Source organism: Lepidochelys olivacea (genome assembly GCF_965140295.1).
Source record: "Lepidochelys olivacea isolate rLepOli2 genome assembly, chromosome: 2".
Taxonomy (NCBI): domain Eukaryota; kingdom Metazoa; phylum Chordata; order Testudines; family Cheloniidae; genus Lepidochelys; species Lepidochelys olivacea.
Genome location: NC_140412.1, coordinates 69,313,230 through 69,335,229, shown reverse-complemented (window position 1 = coordinate 69,335,229; position 22,000 = coordinate 69,313,230). Strand labels below are relative to the sequence as shown.

The following is a 22,000-nucleotide window of genomic DNA, read 5'->3' as shown; positions in this document are numbered from 1 at the left end:
ATTTAAAGTCACAGGAGTACCTTTTATCCCAGATTAAGTTCTCTCGCGTCACAAATGAAGTGTCACTAACAGCCACACCTGTGAACTTCTGGGTTTGGAGTCAAGCTGGATTTGTGCTGGAAATGGCCCACCTGATAATCACTTTAGATAAGCTATTACCAGCTGGACAGTGGGGTGGGAGGAGGTATTTTTTCATATTCTCTGTGTATATATAAAGTCTGCTACAGTTTCCACGGCATGCATCCGATGAAGTGAGCTGTAGCTCACGAAAGCTCATGCTCAGATAAATTGGTTAGTCTCTAAGGTGCCACAAGTACTCCTTTTCTTTTTGCAAATACAGACTAACACGGCTGTTACTCTGAAACCTTTCTTTCTCAGGCATCCTCAGTACTAAAATATTCTGCAGATCAAGTTACCTTCATTTACTCCTGTGCAATCCCATTGTCCTCAAAGAGGAGACTACTGAAATCTTGCTGGTTCAGTTTTGTGTCCTTACAGCCTTTGAAGCTGGTGAATGATCCTTTACCAGCAAATATAGGAGGAGAAAATGAAAACCTCCTAAAGTCCAGGAGCTGTTTTGTCATTTTGCCTGAGCAAGGCTTCTACCCTATCCACTTGTTCCTTTGAAAAGTCGTCACCCTTTCCTTTGTGGATGTTCTCTTTGGCCTCTGCATCTCTCTTAGATGATAAAACAAGGTTGGATTTGTTCTTTGGAAATTTATAAAAGCACAATGTGTTTTTTCACATTACTGTTAATTTTCAGTCCTCTTTAATTAATTCCTCTCCTTGGATTAGGGTAAGTTGTGTTTCCTTTCTCCTTCTTTTTGGAAGTGTCTTGCTGTGGATGAATGGATTAAGTTTAGAAGTGGTGAGCAACAAGAGTGATGTAGTGGTGGGAGTCTGCTATAGACCACCGGACCAGGGGGATGAGGTGGATGAGGCTTTCTTCCGGCAGCTCGCGGAAGCTACTAGATCGCACGCCCTGGTTCTCATGGGTGACTTTAATTTTCCTGATATCTGCTGGGAGGAGCAATACAGCGGTGCATAGACAATCCAGGAAGTTTTTGGAAAGTGTAGGGGACAATTTCCTGGTGCAAGTGCTAGAGGAGCCAACTAGGGGGGGAGCTTTTCTTGGCCTGCTGCTCACAAACCGGGAAGAATTAGTAGGGGAAGCAAAAGTGGATGGGAATCTTGGAGGCAGTGACCATGAGTTGGTTGAGTTCAGGATCCTGACACAGGGAAGAAAGGTAAGCAGCAGGATACGGACCCTGGACTTCAGGAAAGCAGACTTCGACTCCCTCAGGGAACGGATGGGTAGGATCCCCTGGGGGACTAACATGAAGGGGAAAGGAGTCCAGGAGAGCTGGCTGTATTTCAAGGAATCCCTGTTAAGGTTACAGGGACAAACCATCCCGATGTGTCGAAAGAATAGTAAATATGGCAGGCGACCAGCTTGGCTTAACAGTGAAATCCTAGCGGATCTTAAACATAAAAAAGAAGCTTACAAAAAGTGGAAGGTTGGACAAGGTTGTCCAGGGAAGAGTATAAAAATATTGCTCGGTCATGTAGGAATGAAATCAGGAGGGCCAAATCGCACCTGGAGCTGCAGCTAGCGAGAGATGTTAAGAGTAACAAGAAGGGTTTCTTCAGGTATGTTGACAACAAGAAGAAAGCCAAGGAAAGTGTGGGCCCCTTAATGAATGAGGGAGGCAACCTAGTGACAGAGGATGTGGAAAAAGCTAATGTACTCAATGCTTTTTTTGCCTCTGTCTTCACTAACAAGGTCAGCTCCCAGACTGCTGCGCTGGGCATCACAACATGGGGAATAGATGGCCAGCCCTCTGTGGAGAAAGAGGTGGTTAGGGACTATTTAGAAAAGCTGGACGTGCACAAGTCCATGGGGCCGGACGAGTTGCATCCGAGAGTGCTAAAGGAATTGGCGGCTGTGATTGCAGAGCCATTGGCTATTATCTTTGAAAACTCGTGGCGAACGGGGGAAGTCCTGGATGACTGGAAAAAGGCTAATGTAGTGCCAATCTTTAAAAAAGGGAAGAAGGAGGATCCTGGGAACTACAGGCCAGTCAGCCTCACGTCACTCCCCAGAAAAATCATGGAGCAGGTCCTCAAAGAATCAATCCTGAAGCACTTACATGAGAGGAAAGTGATCAGGAACAGTCAGCATGGATTCACCAAGGGAAGGTCATGCCTGACTAATCTAATCGCCTTCTATGATGAGATTACTGGTTCTGTGGATGAAGGGAAAGCAGTGGATGTATTGTTTCTTGCCTTTAGCAAAGCTTTTGACACCGTCTCCCACAGTATTCTTGTCAGCAAGTTAAAGAAGTATGGGCTGGATGAATGCACTATAAGGTGGGTAGAAAGTTGGCTAGATTGTCGGGCTCAAAGGGTAGTGATCAATGGCTCCATGTCTAGTTGGCAGACGGTGTCAAGTGGAATGCCCCAGGGGTCGGTCCTGGGGCCGGTTTTGTTCAATATCTTCATAAATGATCTGGAGGATGGTGTGGATTGCACTCTCAGCAAATTTGTGGATGATACTAAACTGGGAGGAGTGGTAGATACGCTGGAGGGCAGGGATAGGATACAGAGGGACCTAGACAAATTGGAGGATTGGGCCAAAAGAAATCTGATGAGGTTCAATAAGGATAAGTGCAGGGTCCTGCATTTAGGACAGAAGAACCCAATGCACAGCTACAGACTAGGGACCGAATGGCTAGGCAGCAGTTCTGCGGAAAAGGACCTAGGGGTGACAGTGGACGAGAAGCTGGATATGAGTCAGCAGTGTGTCCTTGTTGCCAAGAAGGCCAATGGCATTTTGGGATGTATAAGTAGGGGCATAGTGAGCAGATCGAGGGACGTGATCGTCCCCCTCTATTCGACATTGGTGAGGCCTCATCTGGAGTACTGTGTCCAGTTTTGGGCCCCACGCTACAAGAAGGATGTGGATAAATTGGAAAGAGTCCAGCGAAGGGCAACAATAATGATTAGGAGTCTGGAACACATGACTTATGAGGAGAGGCTGAGGGAACTGGGATTGTTTAGTCTGCAGAAGAGAAGAATGAGGGGGGATTTGATAGCTGCTTTCAACTACCTGAAAGGTGGTTCCAGAGAGGATGGTTCTACACTATTCTCAGTGGTAGAAGAGGACAGGACAAGGAGTAATGGTCTCAAGTTGCAGTGGGGGAGGTTTAGGTTGGATATTAGGAAAAACTTTTTCACTAGGAGGGTGGTGAAACACTGGAATGCGTTACCTAGGGAGGTGGTAGAATCTCCTTCCTTAGAAGTTTTTAAGGTCAGGCTTGACAAAGCCCTGGCTGGGATGATTTACTTGGGGATTGGTCCTGCTTTTGAGCAGGGGGTTGGACTAGATGACCTCCTGAGGTCCCTTCCAACCCTGATATTCTATGATTCTATGAATGGATGAACATATTCTTTTTGGCTACATGTCTCCCACTGTAGTGGAGCAATGACTCTTTTGTGTAATGGAGCCAAAAGCCATACTTGGGTCACCTGAGTCAGATTTCTCAGCATGTCAAGGGGGCTCTGGGGGCTCAGACCTGAGGGACTTTGGAAAGTTAATGTGTTTTGAGGAAGGGCAGGTACTGCAGAGAGAGGGGAGATTCTAATGTAGTTCTGTTTCTTTCCTCTCCCTGGCTTTTCCCATTGTACATTCAGGAGATCCTTCTCCTTGGTGGTGGTGGTGGTGAAGGGGAAGAGGAAGAGGAGACAGGATATTAGTGATCTGAATCTAAGGGAAAGCAAATAATTCTGAACTTTTAAGTGACTGAAATTAAGTTTATGTTGGTGGAGGAATTCCCACTCCGATATTCCCACATCCAAGTGACAGGTTTCAGAGTAGCAACCGTGTTAATCTGTATCGGCAAAAAGAAAAGGAGTACTTGTGGCACCTTAGAGACTAACAAATTTATTTGAGCATAAGCTTTTGTGAGCTACAGGTCACTTCATCAGATGCATGTCCAAAGGGCAGCAGAACTGTACTTAGTATCCCCTAATTGAGGGGGTTATCCTAACCTGAACCTCACTCACTAAGCAGGAGATAGTGATGTCAAATCCAAGTGCAAGTTGGAAGGGGGTTAGGTGTTTTTGTCTGATGGTGAGGACTCTGTTTAAAGAGCCTTAGATACCATTTGGCCTTCACCGCCCCTCATGCCCTCCATGTTTAAAAACAGAGCAGAGCAGACTCACTTTAGGCCTGGTTTACACTACAAAGTTAGGTTGATGTAAGTTGCTTTGTGTCAACCTATTTGTTCATGTGTCTACATCAGTGGGATACAAATTTGAGTATAAGCACCCTGTTATGGTGAGCTGTGGTTGACACAGTGCAAGTGTAAAGAGTGTGTGAGCTATGTTGAACTTAACTGTCCTCCTGGAGCTATCCCATAATGCCCAACAGTGACCACTCTGGTCACAATTGTGAATTCCACTGCCCAGGGGCTCATAGAGACTGGAAGGCATAGCCCTGCCCTCCCCTCCCCCTCAACTTTAAACCCCTGCATATTTTTGAAATGCCTTTTCCTGATTGTCCAACTTGGTAAGCACACCTAACAGGTCTTCCTCATTCTGTGCAACTGCCCAACCAAACATACCAGCTACATGCTCTAGACGTGATCCTGCCTGGAATAGACAGGAGATATTGGATCTCCTGGCCTTGAGGAGAAAAGACTGTGCAGGAACAGCTATGAACCAGCCATAGAAACATGGGCATATTAGAGTAGATTGCACAGTGGATGCAGGTGAAGGGGTACAACGCGGACCAGCAGCCATGTGAAGGTGCCACATGAAAGTGAAGCAATTGCAGCAGGCATACCACAAGGCTGGGGAGGCCAACAGTCAGTTTGGTGCTGAGCTACAGACCTGCTGCTTTTACAATGAGCCACATGCCATTCTTGGAGGGGACCCTACCAGCACCCTGCAAACCACTGTGGATATCTCCAATGCACGCAATAAACAGACCCCTGCCATTAACAGCACGGAGGAGGAGTGACATGTGGCAAGAGAGTGGGGCGTCCAGTTATCCAGTGAGCGAGGATAATTTAGAGACTCCACTGAAAGCTAGCCAGTCTCAAATCTGCTTAAGCTTCATCAGTGGAAGTTTGGGTCACAAAACTGTGGTCTCCAGTGCTATTCTGCATCACCCTGATATTGAATATGGACATTGGACTATTAACCTGATAAACAGATTCTGAAAAGGACTCTTTGCAACTCTCAAGCTCTCTATCTCTACTGTGAAACTGACCTAAGAACTCTATTCATGTCTGTATGTATAATGATCTTTAAACCAATACTCTTTTTTCTTTCTAAATACATTTTAGTTTAGTTAATAAGAATTGGCTGTAAGTGTATATTTGGGTAAGATCTGAAATATTCATTGACCTAGGGGGTAATGTGCCTGATCCTTTGGGAGTGGTAGAGCTTTTAGTATGATGATCAAGATTTTCAGTAATCCTCATCATACTTGACTTGGCTGTCTGTGTGAGAGCTCAAGGCTGGGTTGCTTTAAGGGAACTGTGTTTTGGCTTCTGGGTAACCAGTAAGGTATTGTAGACGCTGTTTTGTTGCTGGTTTGGTAAATCTAAGTAGTAGAGTAACCACCAGTTTTGCGGATCGTCTGCCCCATTCTTTGAAGTTTGCCCTGATTGAGCAATCACAGCATGGCCCTCTTGGGATCCTGATCACACTCATGTATGCCCCACGACGCATTTCCAAAATTCCCAAAAAGCATTGTGCCAGAGGGTGGTGGTGTGGCACACTCAGATACCTACCCACTGTGCACCACAGTTTGCATTGACACAAGAACCCCCTGGTGAGTACACAAAGTGCTGCCACAAGCAGCCAAGTGTGTATGCACAAGCGATATATTAACTGTGGTGGCTTTACACCAACATAATATGTAAATCAAAGTTTGATGCGTAGACATAGCCTTAGAGTCCTTGTTCCTCCTCAGTGATCACTAGAGCTGAAATCAATGATGTGCACTTCTAGGACAGTAAATCTTAGACATGACATAGGGACAGATTGCAGTGAACACCAGAGGATGCAGCAGCAGAGTTCCTCACTACCCAGTGAAATCACTAAGATCTAAAATCAGGAAGAACTGGGCTATGTGGTAAAATCTCAGAACATGGCATTGCAGCTAGTGGCAGTGAGCGACAAGCAGCAGCGGTGAGACAGCGGTGAACAGCAGCAAAGGTGGAAGTGACAGTGGTAAGGTGAGCAGAAGCAGAGGCATTGCTTGACCCCCAACTCTGCTCCCAGAGGAGGGAGGTGAACCCACAGGAACGCACCCCTGAATTCTGGGACTTGGTTGACCTCAGACAACCAGTGAGTAGGGTGCAGCAGAGGGAAAGGGGAGTGATGTGTAAAAGGGACATTTGTCAGTTGGAATTTCACACCAAAACTGAGGCAAAGGACTACTGTCCAAGAATCTGTAGGGTAGGGGTTTACTTATGGTTTGCATGCTTTTGAATAATTGTTGTGGTATTTTTCCCTTCTGTTCTTAAAAGTTTTTTCTTGTTATACACAGACTTCGTACCCAGGAGTGGGGAAAGTATTGCCTATAACTCAGACACTGCACACCCAGCTAGCATGGAGATAAACAGCAGTGTAGACAGTAAGGCACAGCTTGGGTGGATAGAGTAGAGTGTCCTACATGCCAGAACCCTCAGACTACATACATGGGCTTTCTACATGCCCAAGCAGTGCCTCCCACGTTTACACTGCTATTTTTAGCAATATGAAAGGCTCCAGCAGCAGGGAAAGGCTCTGTCAGTGCAAGCGTGGGCACAGTCTGCCTTTTACTGTAGCGAGTAGCTACAAGTGTACTGCCTGAACAAAATGTCCCACAGGATCCCCACCTAAGAAAAGTTCCAGGAGCTGTGGAGCAACTGGTGTTGCCTTTGTGGAGCTCAGTGGAATAGACTCTAGGTATCAGGTTGCATAGTCTGCAACTACTATAATATATTATATTAATATAATATTAATATATTAATATCGTGCAGCTCTTTTCTCCACAGGTCCCGCAATATCTAGCTCAATCCTCTGGAAGGGAGTCTCAGTTGGAGGGAAGGGCCTTTGAGACAACTTTTGTGTTGGTTAATTGGTATGCTGACAAGAGACACATGGCCTGGTCTACACTGGGGGGGTGAGGGTGGCGGCGGCAAGCTAAGTTGGTCTAAGTTACGCAACTTTTCAGCTACGGAAATAGCATAGTTGAAGTTGACGTACTGAGAGCTACTTACTGCCGTGTCTTCACTGTGGTAGGTCGACTGCTGACGCTCCCCCGTCAACTCCGCCTACGCTTATCACTCTGGTGGAGTACAGGAGTCGATGGGAGAGCACTTGGCGGTCAATTTATCGTGTCTTCGCTAGACGTGATAAATCGACCCCCACTGGATCGATCGCTCCGGAGGTAAGTTTAGACATGCCCACAGTATTCTCTGATCTCCTGGTGGATACCACGCTAGTAAAGGCTGGCAGATATGCAGGACAAGGTATTTTCTTGGCCTAAGTGGCCAGCACAAGGGATACCATGTCTTAGCCATAGGACAACCAGGGTATCTGTAATTGTGTCCTTATCTCACTGGTTGGTTTGTTGCATTCAATGTGATATAGCTCTCTCCCCTGAGTATAAAGTGGAGTGACTGTTTCAGGCATCGGGATTCTGCCACCTCTTCATTTACAACAGCAAATTGGTTGTGGACTCCACTCAGCACAGGGTCCTGCCTTTGTTCATGGACAAATTCTAGGTCACAGCTTCTAAATCAGCTAACGGCAGCCTCCTAGATACTCTTCCCATTTGCAACCCAGGTGAATGTCTTATAGTCTTCAAATCCCCCTCAAGAGATTCATCAGGTTCTCCTCATCCAGCTACTTCAAATCAGTCCAGGATTTCCCCAGGTGTTGGAATCTGGTTAGTGACTACAGTCTCTGGTTTTCCCAACTCACTGATATTTTCTTGGAAGTCTTGCCAATCCTGACCAATAATAATGGGATAGGCTAGCTTTGGGGATAGAACTACTGGAAGAGTCTCTATATGTCGTCCCATGGTAAACTTCAGTTGTCTGCTAGGGTAGGCCTTTACATCCCTGTGGATGCACTAGGGGAAGACTGTCTCCCTGGGGGGGGTCCCTCCTGTCCTGGCCAATGGCGTTTGCACCAAGGCCTGACTGCACCTAGAGTCCAACAGATTTTGTACTTTCACCCCCCAGATCCACATGGGGATGGTTATTTTGGAAGCCCCTGCTTTCTGCTGTCCACACCAGGCATATTTGGCATTTCATAAGGGGGGTGTTTCCTTTGAGCAGGGGGGTTGGACCAGATGACCTCCTGAGGTCCCTTCCAACCCTGATATTCTATGATTCTATGACGTGCCTCAGTTACCCACATAAGTAGCAGGTCACCATATTGTGGTCTGAGCCTCTTCTCTCACACAGTGTTGGTCCTGGCTGTTGTAGGGGTCTGGCATCCACGTCTGTGTTAGCTTAGTCTGGTGATGGGGCCAAGGTTCTAAAGACCTGGTGAGGTTTTATCCAGGCTCTTCCTGCCTGGTTACTGTGGCTTGCCCAGAGTTAGGGTGGTTGTCCTGGCAGTTGAGCGGCTGGTAACTAGGGTACTCATCCTTGAGTGGCAGAGGTTCAGGTATGGGTCAGCTTTTTAGCCACAAGTTGTCTCCCTTCTCCTGTCTCTGGGGGCTCTTCATCAGCCATAAAGTTCTCCATCAGCTGCACCACCACCTTGGGCTGTGCCTCAGAATCCACGTGGGTCTCCAGGAGGAAGTATTTGTATGAACTGCTTTGTCAATATTAACTTAGCCAGCTGGGTTCCCATCTGCTGCCATGGCTGTAATCACCAATATTCCTTCTGTCTTTGGGTCATCACCCATGGTCAGGCTCCCTGGAGATATGTTTCCATCTAGAAGTGGTGGCAGATAATTCAGGATGGCTGCTTTAAACAGTTTGTAATTCATTGCAGACACAGGGTCAAGCCCTCAGTAGACTGCCTGGACTGGGCCAGGCTGGTAAGGGGCCAACATCAGAAACCACTGAGGCTACTGCCACCTGTTCAAAAGTAGTCAGGAAGGCTTCAGAGTGGCTGTCAGGCCCTGTTTTAGCCAGTTTTACAGATACAGGTGTGGGCAGAGGCCCTAGGCTCACAGCTCCTGCTACCAGACCACTAGATATCCCAAGAGGCTGTAGATTCATCAGCAACTCTTGGTCAAGGTTCTGTTGTAATTCTTTCTGCTGTGTTGCCATTTCATGCAATAGCTGTTGCTGTTGACCCCCTGTAGCTGTTGCTGTGTGGCCAACTGTTGCAAATTATTTTGCTGAAACTGCTCTTGCTGGGTTGCCCACTGTTGCTGCTCTTCAGCAGTCACTTGCACCATTGTTCTGGATCCATACTACTTGGGTTAAGTGTCACTCACGCTTGTGGGGTTTTACCAGTTCATTCTAATTTATCGTTGTATCAGAGAGCAACTGCCCATGTTCTCCTATTTGTCATAGGAGGGGAGCTTAAGGTGCTTCCTTTGTCCCCAGTGGCTCTCTTTCAGCAGGAGTTACTATAGAGTTGGTCTGAAGATGTGCTGTGTTTCTCTGGCTACAAGTATCAGGGAGACAGTTAAAGTTGAACAGTCTTACAGCCCAAAAACAGACAGGGTTGACCTCCCTCTTCTTGTGAAGCAAACAGGTCAACAACTCCTGAGCTAGGGCTGGGTTCTCTAGTCTCTTGTCAGGATATTGGACCCAGGCTAAGCTTCTTGGGCTGTACAAAAACAAAGTAAAGAAGGTCCCCCTACTTATCCATAGGCAGAGGATCTTCACCAGCTTTCCTAGCCAACAATCCCTGTATTGTGTGGAGTCAAGGAGCTCTGTGATCTAGCTCTGTGTCCCTCTGAGTGCTGCCTATCACTGAGATTGGCTCATAGATTTACAGAGATTAAGGTCAGAGGGGACCATTATGATCATCTAGTTTGGCCGCCTGCACACTGCAGGCCACAGAACCTCGCCCACCCACTCCTGTAATAGACCCAAAAACTCTGGCTGAGTTACTGAAGTCATCAAATCATGATTTAAAGACTTCTATTACAGGCTCCTTCTTTTTAAGGAGCTGCCATTCTCCAGGTGCAGCAGATCTCACAGGTACGCTGGATTGGACCTGATTGTGCCCATAAGCCCTCGTTAACCCCTTCCTGACTGGGGTGGGAAGCTGTTCCACCACAGAACCTAAGACAGATATTTTCACTTAGATCAAAATAAAAGGAAACATATTCAAGATACCTAAAATCAAGATCCTCTGTGCCACACAACAACTTTTCCACCATAAATATGGTAAAAGACTAGGGTCCCCAAAGTTATTCATAAGGTAAGTGACATCTTAATAGAGAATTTGTTTTATGGACCACCTTCCCCTTCTGCGATGATCCAAATACTATCCCTGTGGCAACTAACCTGATTACTTACATGCAAAAAGTAACTTCAGGGAGGTATTTCAGCCTCTTTGAGGGAGTGTATTTGCCCTGAGTTAGCAGTCTTCACAATTTAGGAGTGATTCTATAAACTCAGCTGCTGTTGGACATCATATGACAGCAGTAACCCAGAGAGACGAGATCGGTGACATATCATCTTTTATTGACCCAACTTCTTTTTGTGAGAGACAAGCTATCACACTTATACAGAGCTCTTCTTCCAGTCTGGGAAACTTAATCAGAGTGTCACAGCTAAAAACAGGGTGGAACAGATCATTTAACAAAAGTAGTAAACACATATTTCAAGGGACCATTCAAGGTGAAGTGGTCCATTAACAGCCCTCTAGTCATAGGGAGGAAAGGAAGGATGAGGGGGGAAAGCAGCTGAGGGTGGGGAGTTATTAGTGTGTTATAGATTGGATTTATGGCTCATTACAACAATCTTTCTAATCAATCCATGATTTTTAGTGTCTAGCAAAGTTATGAACTGAAGCTCCCAGCCTTGTCTTTTGAAAGTATTGTGCAGGCTTCCTTTGAGGATGAGGACTAATAGGTCAAATATAGAGGGATCACTCTGTAAAAAGTAAAGGGGGACTTGTGGCACATTAGAGATTAACAAATTTATTTGAGCATAAGCTTTCGTGAGCTACAGCTCACTTCATTGGATGCATTCAGTGGAAAATACAGTGGGGAGATTTATATACACAGAGAACATGAAACAATGGGTGTTACCATACACACTGTAACAAGAGTGATCAGGTAAGGTGAGCTATTACCAGCAGGAGAGCAGCGAGGTGGGGAGGAACCTTTTGTAGTGATAATCAAGGTGTGCCATTTCCGCAGTTGACAAGAACGTCCGAGGAACAGTGGGGAGAGGGAATAAACATGAGGAAATAATTTACTTTGTGTAATGACCCATCCACTCCCAGTCTTTATTCAAGCCTAAATTAATTGTATCCAGTTTGCAAATTAATTCCAATTCAGCAGTCTCTCGTTGGAGTCTGTTTTTGAAGTTTTTTTGTTATAGAATTGCCACTTTTGGTAATCGAGTGACCAAAGAGATTGAAGTGTTCTCCGACTGGTTTTTGAATGTTATAATTCTTGACATCTGATTTGTGTCCATTTATTCTTTTAAGTGGCGACCTATCCTTGCAACAAAGCCCGTTGCCAACTGTGTCCACATATCTATTCAGGGGACACCATCATAGGGCCTAATCACATCAGCCACACTATCAGAGGCTCATTCACCTGCACATCTACCAATGTGATATATGCCATCATGTGCCAGCAATCCCCTCTGCCATGTACATTGGTCAAACTGGACAGTCTCTACGTAAAAGAATAAATGGACACAAATCAGATGTCAAGAATTATAGCTGAATTGGAATTAATTTGCAAACTGGATACAATTAACTTAGGCATGAATAAAGACTGGGAGTGGATGGGTCATTACACAAAGTAAATCTATTTCCTCATGTTTATTCCCCCCCACCACTGTTCCTCAGACATTCTTGTCAACTGCGGAAATGGCCCACCTTGATTATCACTACAAAAGGTTCCTCCCCACCCCCCGCTCTCCTGCTGGTAATAGCTCACCTTACCTGATCACTCTCGTTACAGTGTGTATGGTAACACCCATTGTTTCATGTTCTGTGTATATAAATCTCCCCACTGTATTTTCCACTGAATGCATCCGATGAAGTGAGCTATAGCTCACGAAAGCTTATGCTCAAATAAATTTGTTAGTCTCTAAGGTGCCATAAGTCCTCCTTTTCTTTTTGCGGATACAGACTAACACAGCTGCTACTCTGAAACCTTTGTAAAAAGTGTTCACCCTCAGGTGAACCCAGCAGTAATCCAGTCAACTTTTTACCTTTTTTGTCTGGCTAGAAACTTGTCCTTTGCAGACCTCTCCACCATCATTTACACATTTGTTACCTTAATATTAAACTATAGCAATGTGCTCTAAATAGAGTTATGTATTTAAGGCATTTAGAGAGTAACACTGGGGCAGAACACAGCAGCTGTCTCAGAGAAGCATTTTTCTGGGAACTCATGACATAAATGCTCTGGGATCTGCACTGGCTGTGTAATAGTGCTATCTAACTCCAGGTCGAGTTTAAGGTTTTGGTTATGACTTAGGAAGCCTTAAATAGCCTGTGACCTACCTAGCTGAGGGATTGCCTCTCTCCAGAGGCACACAAGCTGAATCCCCTTCACCATAAGGCAGAGAGTTGTGGATAACAGGATGCTCTTTGTGAGGGCTCTAAGACTCTAGAACTTGTTCTCCATCAGTCAAAAATAGCACAGATTTGGTGACCTAGGCATACTGCCAGACATCTGTTAGATGGGGTTTTTGGAGAGGGCTGGCTGAAATATACTGTCTAGAACTATGAATGTGTGGAAAGCTCTTTTGTGGGTGGTGGAAGGCAGATTTTCTCTCTGAATGATTGTTTTAATGCTGCTGGGGGTTTGTTGTAATATTAATTATGTGTTAGGGCACTAGAGCCTTGCATGCACATTTGTAAAAGTTATTTATTTACTTCCATTTAAATAATGTATTTTATCACAGCCAGGACCTTGTGATCATCCAACTCTTCACAGACTAACAAGTGATCCACAGAACACAGTCCAGAAACCTCTGGTGTAAAGTATCGAGGGAGAGGGCCAGGGAGGATAGTAATGAGACAGAACAATGCACGAATCTGCAGAGGAATCTAACAGTGCAAAATAATGTTGTCTGGACTGGAGAAAATGATATTTCAGACAGAGATATGTTATTGAATAACAGTACACTATTTAAGATGGCCAATGTACTGTAAGAAAGTTTTACTTCATGAGAAACCAGTAGTCATGGAATTTGATGTTAAATATTTCACACCTAACTAACATCATTTAAACTAAGACTGTAGGTTCCTTGAAGTTTCAAAGAGAAGAGCCAACTTACCTTTTCAACTAGTTCTGTAGCTGTTATATTTGGATCATAGGGAATGGGATCTCCAATATATGTGCGAAGTTTGACTGGGAACCCTCCATATAGAGGAACGAATGGCAATCGAAAACGTTCATCCAACCACCTAATAAACCCTGTGAATTATAAAAAAAGGGGGGAGATTACATTTTGAGACATAGTAGATAAGCTTAGAAGCTAGCAGAGTCCCTGAATGCATCCAATGAAGTGAGCTGTAGCTCACGAAAGCTTATGCTCAAATAAATTTGTTAGTCTCTAAGGTGCCACAAGTACTCCTTTTCTTTTTGTGGATACAGACTAACACGGCTGCTACTCTGAAACCTGAATCAAAATGGTGTCTGGATTGTAACTAACAAATCTTAAGTGATTTGGTTAAAGGCAACATGAAGGTCAAACAATATTCAGGGCCCATAATCTTGAAAATAATAATCTACTCTTCCATTACCTCATGCATACCAATTACCAGTTTAAGATGTGTCACCATGTAAAGCACAATTAATACCTACTCCAATAAGTACATATTAAGATTAGATAATCCAGAAGAGTTTACATCACAAGAAAGTTACCAGAGTTAAAAGAGAACAAAAGATTAGAAAGCGGCAAAGAGTCCTGTGGCACTTTATAGACTAACAGACGTATTGGAGCATAAGCTTTCATGGGTGAATACCCACTTCGCTGGATGCATGCAAGATTAGAAAGAAATTCACAAGCTGAGTACTTCCCAGAAACAGTTGATTTTGAAAATATAAATAAAAAAACCTCTACGAACGAATTTGAAAAGATGCATATGAAGTAAATCTTACATGTTTTTCCAAGTGTTCTATAGCCTTCCCGAATATTCTGAGTAAACAAAGGGATGATGGGCTAAGAAATAAGGAAAAGAAGTGGTAAGACTATGGACAATAGTTCAGCCTTAGTTTTTTCTTTTAAATCTTGCATCATCTTTGAATAGAGTCATTCTGCATCTATATCATGTGGTTACAGGCCACTTTACCATCCCATTAAATCAAAATGAAACTGTTAATTTATCATGACTAGAAACTCAAAAAGAGTCACGTGTTTGTCAGGAGAAACTACAGCTACTTATGTACCAGGTGAGGATCCATTTTCTGAGGGTTCTTTGAACCTAAATCACATGTTTCCATTATCATCACGATGAACACCAAAACAACGCTGACAGATTAGTACTTAGAACAAGAAAAAATAATTCCACAGATATTAGAATTATCAGTTTCAGGAGTCCTGTTCAGCAGTTTTTTTTCAGTGCCTAAGAAGTTAGAATACTAGTGAGTTAGATAAAAAAGAATCCAGATATAGATATTATTTTGGTAACAAAATCTTGCAAGCAGATTCTAAAAATGCAGCAAAAGTCCTATATAAAACATACACAGATTATGCAATTTAAGAGTCTCATCTGTATTATGAAACTCTTGCAAATATTAGGAGAGGGGGCAAGAAGAAAGGATGACCTTGCCTAATTGAATGTTTGCTTTCTAATGCCTTTAATATTTAAAATAGTTTTAAGAAGTTGTAATTTTTCAGAAAATTATTTTTCTTTCAAAATATGATGCAAGTTATTGTCTCTCAGAAGCACACATTGAGATCATATCACCTCAAAGCAAATATCCTTCCTAAACCTTATGTTGTGACAGCTCCTTCATTATTATTATTACAGATTGAGCACCAACCACCCACCTGGGATGGTACAGAACTTTTTTTCCCCATCAGTTCCTATCCCAAGAGGTTTATCAGAGACATAAATTAGACCAGAGGTTCTGAAATTTTGTTATAGTGTAGACCACACTTTAACAGAGAATGTAGTTCTTGTGCAACATCCCTGTAACAGCCTACTATTGTACATTGTAAAACAAACATTCATTTGAAGAATTCTTCATTCTACTCCGCTGACATTTGATTCAAACTCTTTGTTTTTCATAATATTGAATTTAAATTCATATCTTTGCTTGACGCTAAAAATCATGGTCTTAATAAAGACACTGGATTTATGGTTTATAACAATCTGTAATCCACTAGCCCCCTTTTTGTCAACTGACTACAAGGATGTTAATGGGCCACTTCACCTTGAATGGTCCCTTAGTTTAGCATGACCATGTTCTCTTCTAATTTAGCTATGACTCTCTAAGTACCTTTCCCAGACCTGAGGAAGAAGTCTGTATAGCTCAAAAGCTTGTCTCACCAACAGAAGTTGGTCTAATAAAAGATGATACTGCACCCACTTTACCAGTTCTGTGTGCCAGAGGTGATGAGTGAGGAGGCATGCGGGGTCATATGCCCCACCAGAGTTGCTGCTTGGCTTGTACTGAGCATGTTCACACAGACTGAGCATGCTCAGTAACATCTGCTGAAACTGCCACCCTCACTCCATCCCCCGACGCTATTGGCAGGTACAGTTTGTCTCTGACCTGTGAAATGTGGTATAGGAAACTCTGATGTAGACAACAGTTCAAACACACAGACCACTGCAGAATCAGATACTCCATTTGGGATCACATAGGGCCCCCCGGGCATACATTGAAACTGTTTAATGGCTTAGCTACGTCCTAAACTGAAATCTTGGAGGAACACTGTTTGAAGCATACAAATTAAGTCTTTCCTCAATACTGTTCCTTTTCTAGGGGGAGATCCATTCTATTTCTTTTATATACAATAATCTGGTTTACAAAATATATCTTCTACTAAAGCTTCACACGGTTGTGGGATTACAATAGAGTAAATGTTTTAATGTAGGTTTTTATTTAAAAGGGTTCTGATTAGGGCTGTCAAGTGATTAAAAAATTAATTGTGATTAACCGCACGATTAAAAAAATTAATCATGATTAATCACATTAATAGCACTATTAAACAATAGAATAGCATTTATTTAAATATTTTGGATGTTTTCTACATTTTCAAATATATTGATTTCAAATACAACACAGAATACAAAGTGTACAGTGCTCACTTTATTTTTTATTATAAATATTTGCACTGTAAAACACAAAAGAAATAGTATTTTTCAGTTCACCTAATACAAATACTTGTTCAGCCAATCGCTCAGACAAACTAGTTTGTTTACATTTGCAGGAGATAATGCTGCCAGCTTCTTGTTTACAATGTCACCTTGAAATCATAGAATCATAGAATATCAGGGTTGGAAGGGACCTCAGGAGGTCATCTAGTCCAACCCCCTGCTCAAAGCAGTACTGATCCCCGACTAAATCATCCCAGCCAGGGCTTTGTCAAGTCTGACCTTAAAAACTTCTAGGGAAGGAGATTCCACCACCTCCCTAGGTAACGCATTCCAGTGTTTCACCACCCTCATAGTGAAAAAGTTTTTCCTAATATCCAACCTAAATCTCCCCCACTGCAACTTGAGACCATTACTCCTTGTTCTGTCATCTGCTACCACTGAGAACAGTCTAGAGCCATCCTCTTTGGAACCCTCTTTCAGGTAGTTGAAAGCAGCTATCAAATCCCCCCTCATTCTTCTCTTCTGAAGACTAAACATCCCCAGTTCCCTCAGCCTCTCCTCATAACTCATGTGTTCCAGTCCCCTAATCATTTTTGTTGCCCTCCGCTGGACTCTTTCCAATTTTTCCACATCCTTCTTGTAGTGTGGGGCCCAAAATTGGACACAGTACTCCAAATGAGGCCTCACCAATGTCGAATAGAGGGGAACGATCACATCCCTCGATCTTCTGGCAGTACCCCTACTTATACATCCCAAAATGCCATTGGCCTTCTTGGCAACAAGGGCACACAGTTGACTCATATCCAACTTCTCGTCCACTGTAACCCCTAGGTCCTTTTCTGCAAAACTGGTGCCGAGCCATTCGGTCCCTAGTCTGTAGCGATGAATTGGATTCTTCTGTCCGAAGTGCAGGACTCTGCACTTGTCCTTGTTGAACCTCATCAGATTTCTTTTGGCCCAATCCTCCAATTTGTCTAGGTCCCTGTGTATCCTATCCCTACCCTCCAGCGAATCTACCACTCCTCCCAGTTTAGCGTCAGAAATGAGAACAGGTGTTCACATGGCACTCCTGTAGCCGGCGTCGTGAGATATTTATGTGCCAGATGTGCTAAAGCAGGGATGGCTAAACTTACTGGCTCTCCGAGCTGCATAAGACAAGCTTCAGAAGTTTGAGAGCCCGGGCACATCTGCCAGGAGATGGTGCACCCCACAGGGCTGAAGCTCCGAGGCCCCGCCTTCCTGCTGGACAGAAGCGCTTACTCCACCACCCCACTGCAAGGAAGAGGTCCTGAGCTCCCCCCTCCCAATCTGGTAGGTGCACAAGGGGGGGTTGCATGGCGGGCTTGTGAGCTGCACTTTAATGGTAAAAGAGCCACATGTGGCTCACGAGCCACAGTTTGGCCACCCCTCCACTAAAGAATCATATGTCCCTTCATGCTTCAAGCACCAGTCCAGAGGACATGCATCCATGCTGATGACAGGTTCTGCTCAATAACGATTCAAAGCAGTGCAGACTGACGCACATTCATTTTAATCATCTGAGTCAGATGCTACCAGCAGAAAGTTGATTTTCTTTTTTGGTGGCTCAGGTTCTGTAGTTTTCACATCAGAGTGTTGCTCTTTTAAGACTTCTAAAAGCATGCTCCACACCTCGTCCCTCTCAGAGTTTGGCAGGCATTTCAGATTCTTAAACCTTGGGTTGAGTGCAGTAGCTATCTCTAGAAATCTCACATTGGTACCTTCTTTGAGGCTTGTCAAATCTGCAGTGAAAGTGTTCTTAAAAGTAACAACATGTGCTGAGTCATCATCTGAGACTGCTATAACATGAAATATATGGCAGAATGTCGGTAAAACACAGAGCAGGAGACATTCAGTTCTCCCCCGAGGAGTTCAATAATGAATTTAATTAACGCATTTTTTTTAACGAGCATCATCAGCACGGAAGCATGTCCTCTGGAATGGTGGCCAAAGCATGAAGAGGCATATGACTGTTTAGCATATCTGGCACATAAATACCTTGCAACGCCAGCTACAAAAGTGCCATGCAAATAAGGGCGCAGCTTTATCTCCCATAAATGTAAACAACTTGTTTGTCTTAGCAAGTGGCTGACCAATAAGTACAACTGAGTGGACTTGTAGACTCTGAAGTTTTACATTATTTTGCTTTTGAGTGCACATATGTAACCAAAAAAAATCTACATCTGTAAATTGCACTTTCACAATAGAGAGATTGCACTATGGTATTTGTATGAGGTGAATTGAAAAATATTATTTCTTTTGTTTTTTACAATTCAAATATTTGTAATAATAATATAAAGTGAGCACTGTACACTTTGTAAACGAAATCAGTATATCTGAAAATGTAGAAAAACATCCAAAAATATTTAATAAATGTCAGTTGGTATTCTATTGTTTAACAGTACGATTAAAACTGCAATTAATTGCGATTAATTTTTTTTTAATTGCGTCAGTTAACTGCAATTAATTTACATCTCTAGAAGCAACACAATGGAATCCCTGTTTGCATACCAAGTCAACATAAGGATGTGACGTTAACATGAAGTCAGCACACCAGGGAATAAACCTTGGAGGAAAAGAGAGGTCATCCATACTTGGGGGACAAACAATGGATTTGGAGGGATATAAGGAGAAGGAAAAAGGACACCACTTTTTCCTGCATCTGAGGATGTAATTGGGCAGTATGATTACATTCATGAAAATGAGATCCCAACCTGCCCTGGTTGGGAACACTGTAAAGGACATTTAGGTGAGAAATGACTGCTTTTCGACAGATGGTTAGCCTGTTAAAGTTAAGTTTAGTCTCTAGAAAGCATATAGGGATTTTCTTTTATATGTAACCTTTCTGTTTCCATCATTATCCTTACTCACTCTCCCTGAAATCTTAGCCTTTGATAGTAAATGTATGATTGTTTTCACTATAAATATATCTCGGTGCTGTGATATTATATGGGAGCCGATCCTCACATGAATCAAACAAGTTGGCATGTACGCTGTCCTCTTGAAGACAGCAAACCAGGTATTGCTGTTAATGGTTAGTTACAGGGGCTGGATATCACACGGGAATGCTTCAAAACAGCTCGGGAACTGGCATGCACCTACTATTAGCCTGCAAACCATAGTGAGGGCTCCCATTGCCTCAAGAAGACTGTTTGGGTGACTGACAGACTGGTGGTGTCAGGGATCTGAAACCCAGTTAAGCACAAGCAATTCTTTCTCTAGCTGGAGACAGGGAGGTAACAAGGTGACTCATATTCCTAGGCATCCTGAGAAAGTGTCAGACCAGGTCCTGTAGCTAGTCTTGCATCCTTTATGACTCAGGCACAGAGAGGGTCATATAACACAAAACAATCAATGGGTTACACATTTACATCACACACACAGGAGACCACTCACCACTTTTGCATCTATGGCCACTTGAGCAAAACCTTTACGATTACCCCACAAGACACCGTAGTTTTCATCACTAAAGAATGATTCTCGAGCTCCACCTGGTGCAACACCCAGTAAGTTGCCTTTCTTCAGAATTTCAACACATTGTTCTCTCCCCCCATTCACTGCAGTAAGCAGTTTAAGATATAGTTGTAGGCCTGCAATAAACATAACCAGTACAGATCATTATGGTACTTTAAACTCATTACGTAATTCATATTTTGAAAATTAAACCCAATCAAACACACACACATATCTTCAGCATTTTTTAATTGTGGCTACATATTACATATCTGAAAAAACTGGAGATGTCATAATCAGTATAATGAGCTCAATTGAGTAGAGTTCTGAAACAGAGCAATAAAGAGAGGCAGAGGCCAAATTATGTTTTATCTCAATCAGCTGGGATAAAGGAGAAATCAGTTAAGTGGGAAATAATCACTAGTAAATCAGAGTTAGTTGTTTTAGCAGGAACTACTTGGGATTACACCATAAACTATTACTGTTATCTACCTGTATAGTAACTACTATTATCTTAATTAAACATAATTAAATGTATAGGTAATAATTTACATTTATGAAATAGCGGAATTTTGAATTAGAAAATACAATGCACTAGAACATAACCCCACTGTTATAAGTTCACTTTTCAGTTTCTCAGTTTTCAGCCTCTGGAAGCCCAGCATATGAAGGAAGAGTTCTTAGGATGTTTAGTTATATCCTTAGCAATCCTCTTGTGCAATCTTTGTTTACTGTTTTGAGTTCCAGCTTAAATAAAGGGTTCTGTTCCTTGATGTGATGTGTTGGCTTCTTGACTGAAGAAGATTGATTATTCCTCTGTTACTTTCTGGCTTATAGTTCCTTTCCTCTCTGGCAATTTCTCTACTCCTGTCACATCACCTTAAGATTCTGTCTGGATGTTTTGTTTTAAAGTCCTTACTACTTTCTTACTTTTGCTACAGCTCACTTTTTCCATATTTCTTAAGTCTGTTTCTCTTTTATTACATCTTATTTTGTTCACATTTCATTCTTGCTTTACTTTTCTCAGAGTTTTCTAACAATGTTTTTCTAATAATTTCTTAGATTACTTAGAGACTCTTTAGCTATTTTTCCGCGTTTAGCTATACTGTTCTTCTTTTAACATTTCCTCTTTTCCCCTTATACCACTGTCTTTCCTTTTCCCAGGTCCTGTCCCTTTTGTGATTATCCCTACTTTCCTAGTATCTCTGTCTTTCCTGTCCCTCCTGAACGGGCCTTATTCCATTTCAGCTCTGTTCCTAGGACCGCTTCAATGACACACCTGAGCCACTGGAGTCCCATACACTTGTTACCCAGGGTTCTTTCAACCCAAAGCTCTTGGTAACTTTTACTCTGTGCGAGGTGGTGTCAGGAAATAAATCAGGGGAGACACAGCCGTCCGACCGATAGATGGCTGGCACAAACAGGACAACACAAGAGTGCTTTCACTTAAAGCTTAACTTTACTTAGTCTCAAGCACTTATACACACATATGCAACAGGTTAGTAAAACACCCCCAACCCTTGATAATTACCAAAGCTGAGTGTGGCTCTCGAGTGGCACAGCGGCAGCCAGTCTGCCAGTGGGGAACACAAGATGCATCCAGAGGGAGAGTCCAGTCCTGAAGAGTCCCACTACCTCAAACTTTTCCTACTTATTTATCAGGCTCCTTCTGATTATCGATTAACCAGGTGTGGGTTTTTGCGGCCTTGAGGCCCCAATAGACATTCCTGGGGCACATCCTGCTCTTCTAAAAAGCATGTATCAGCAACTTCAACACAATTCTTATCAGGAAGGACACGGGGTCAAGCTGCCCTCTCTGTGGCACCCAAAAAAACCCCCTCCCCTCCTGCCTGGGTTAAACTGACACTGCTGAATGGCCAATTTACAGCCTGCTGACTTGGCTGCTTTTAGCAATAAGCCATAGTGGTTTCAGGCACTTTACTGCTTTGCCAAAGTCTCCCCGTACACCCTGGCTCTCCACTTACTGCATCCCTTCTTTCCTGTCCTGGTTGCTGCCTTGCTCACTACTTGCCTCTCTCCCAGTGCTGGCCAACCTCCCTCCAGACTCCACCAGCTGTTTCTACCA

At 43.3% G+C, this 22,000-nt stretch overlaps 1 protein-coding gene across 2 annotated transcripts in view; it reads right to left on the bottom strand.

Annotated features, from left to right (window-relative positions):
- Positions 1 to 22,000, bottom strand: part of LOC311516065 (DGAT1/2-independent enzyme synthesizing storage lipids-like) — a 65,373-nt gene that overhangs the window by 3,392 nt on the left and 39,981 nt on the right. The window contains exons 4-6 of one of the 2 annotated variants that reach the window (XM_084619699.1): positions 19,858 to 20,051; positions 14,276 to 14,336; positions 13,449 to 13,588 (exon numbers count right to left, since the gene is read on the bottom strand). In XM_084619699.1, coding sequence (XP_084475825.1) covers positions 13,449 to 13,588; positions 14,276 to 14,336; positions 19,858 to 20,051 — 395 coding nt within the window. The remainder of the gene's footprint in view (positions 1 to 13,448; positions 13,589 to 14,275; positions 14,337 to 19,857; positions 20,052 to 22,000) is intronic. The other variant, XM_084619700.1, reaches the window with a different exon arrangement.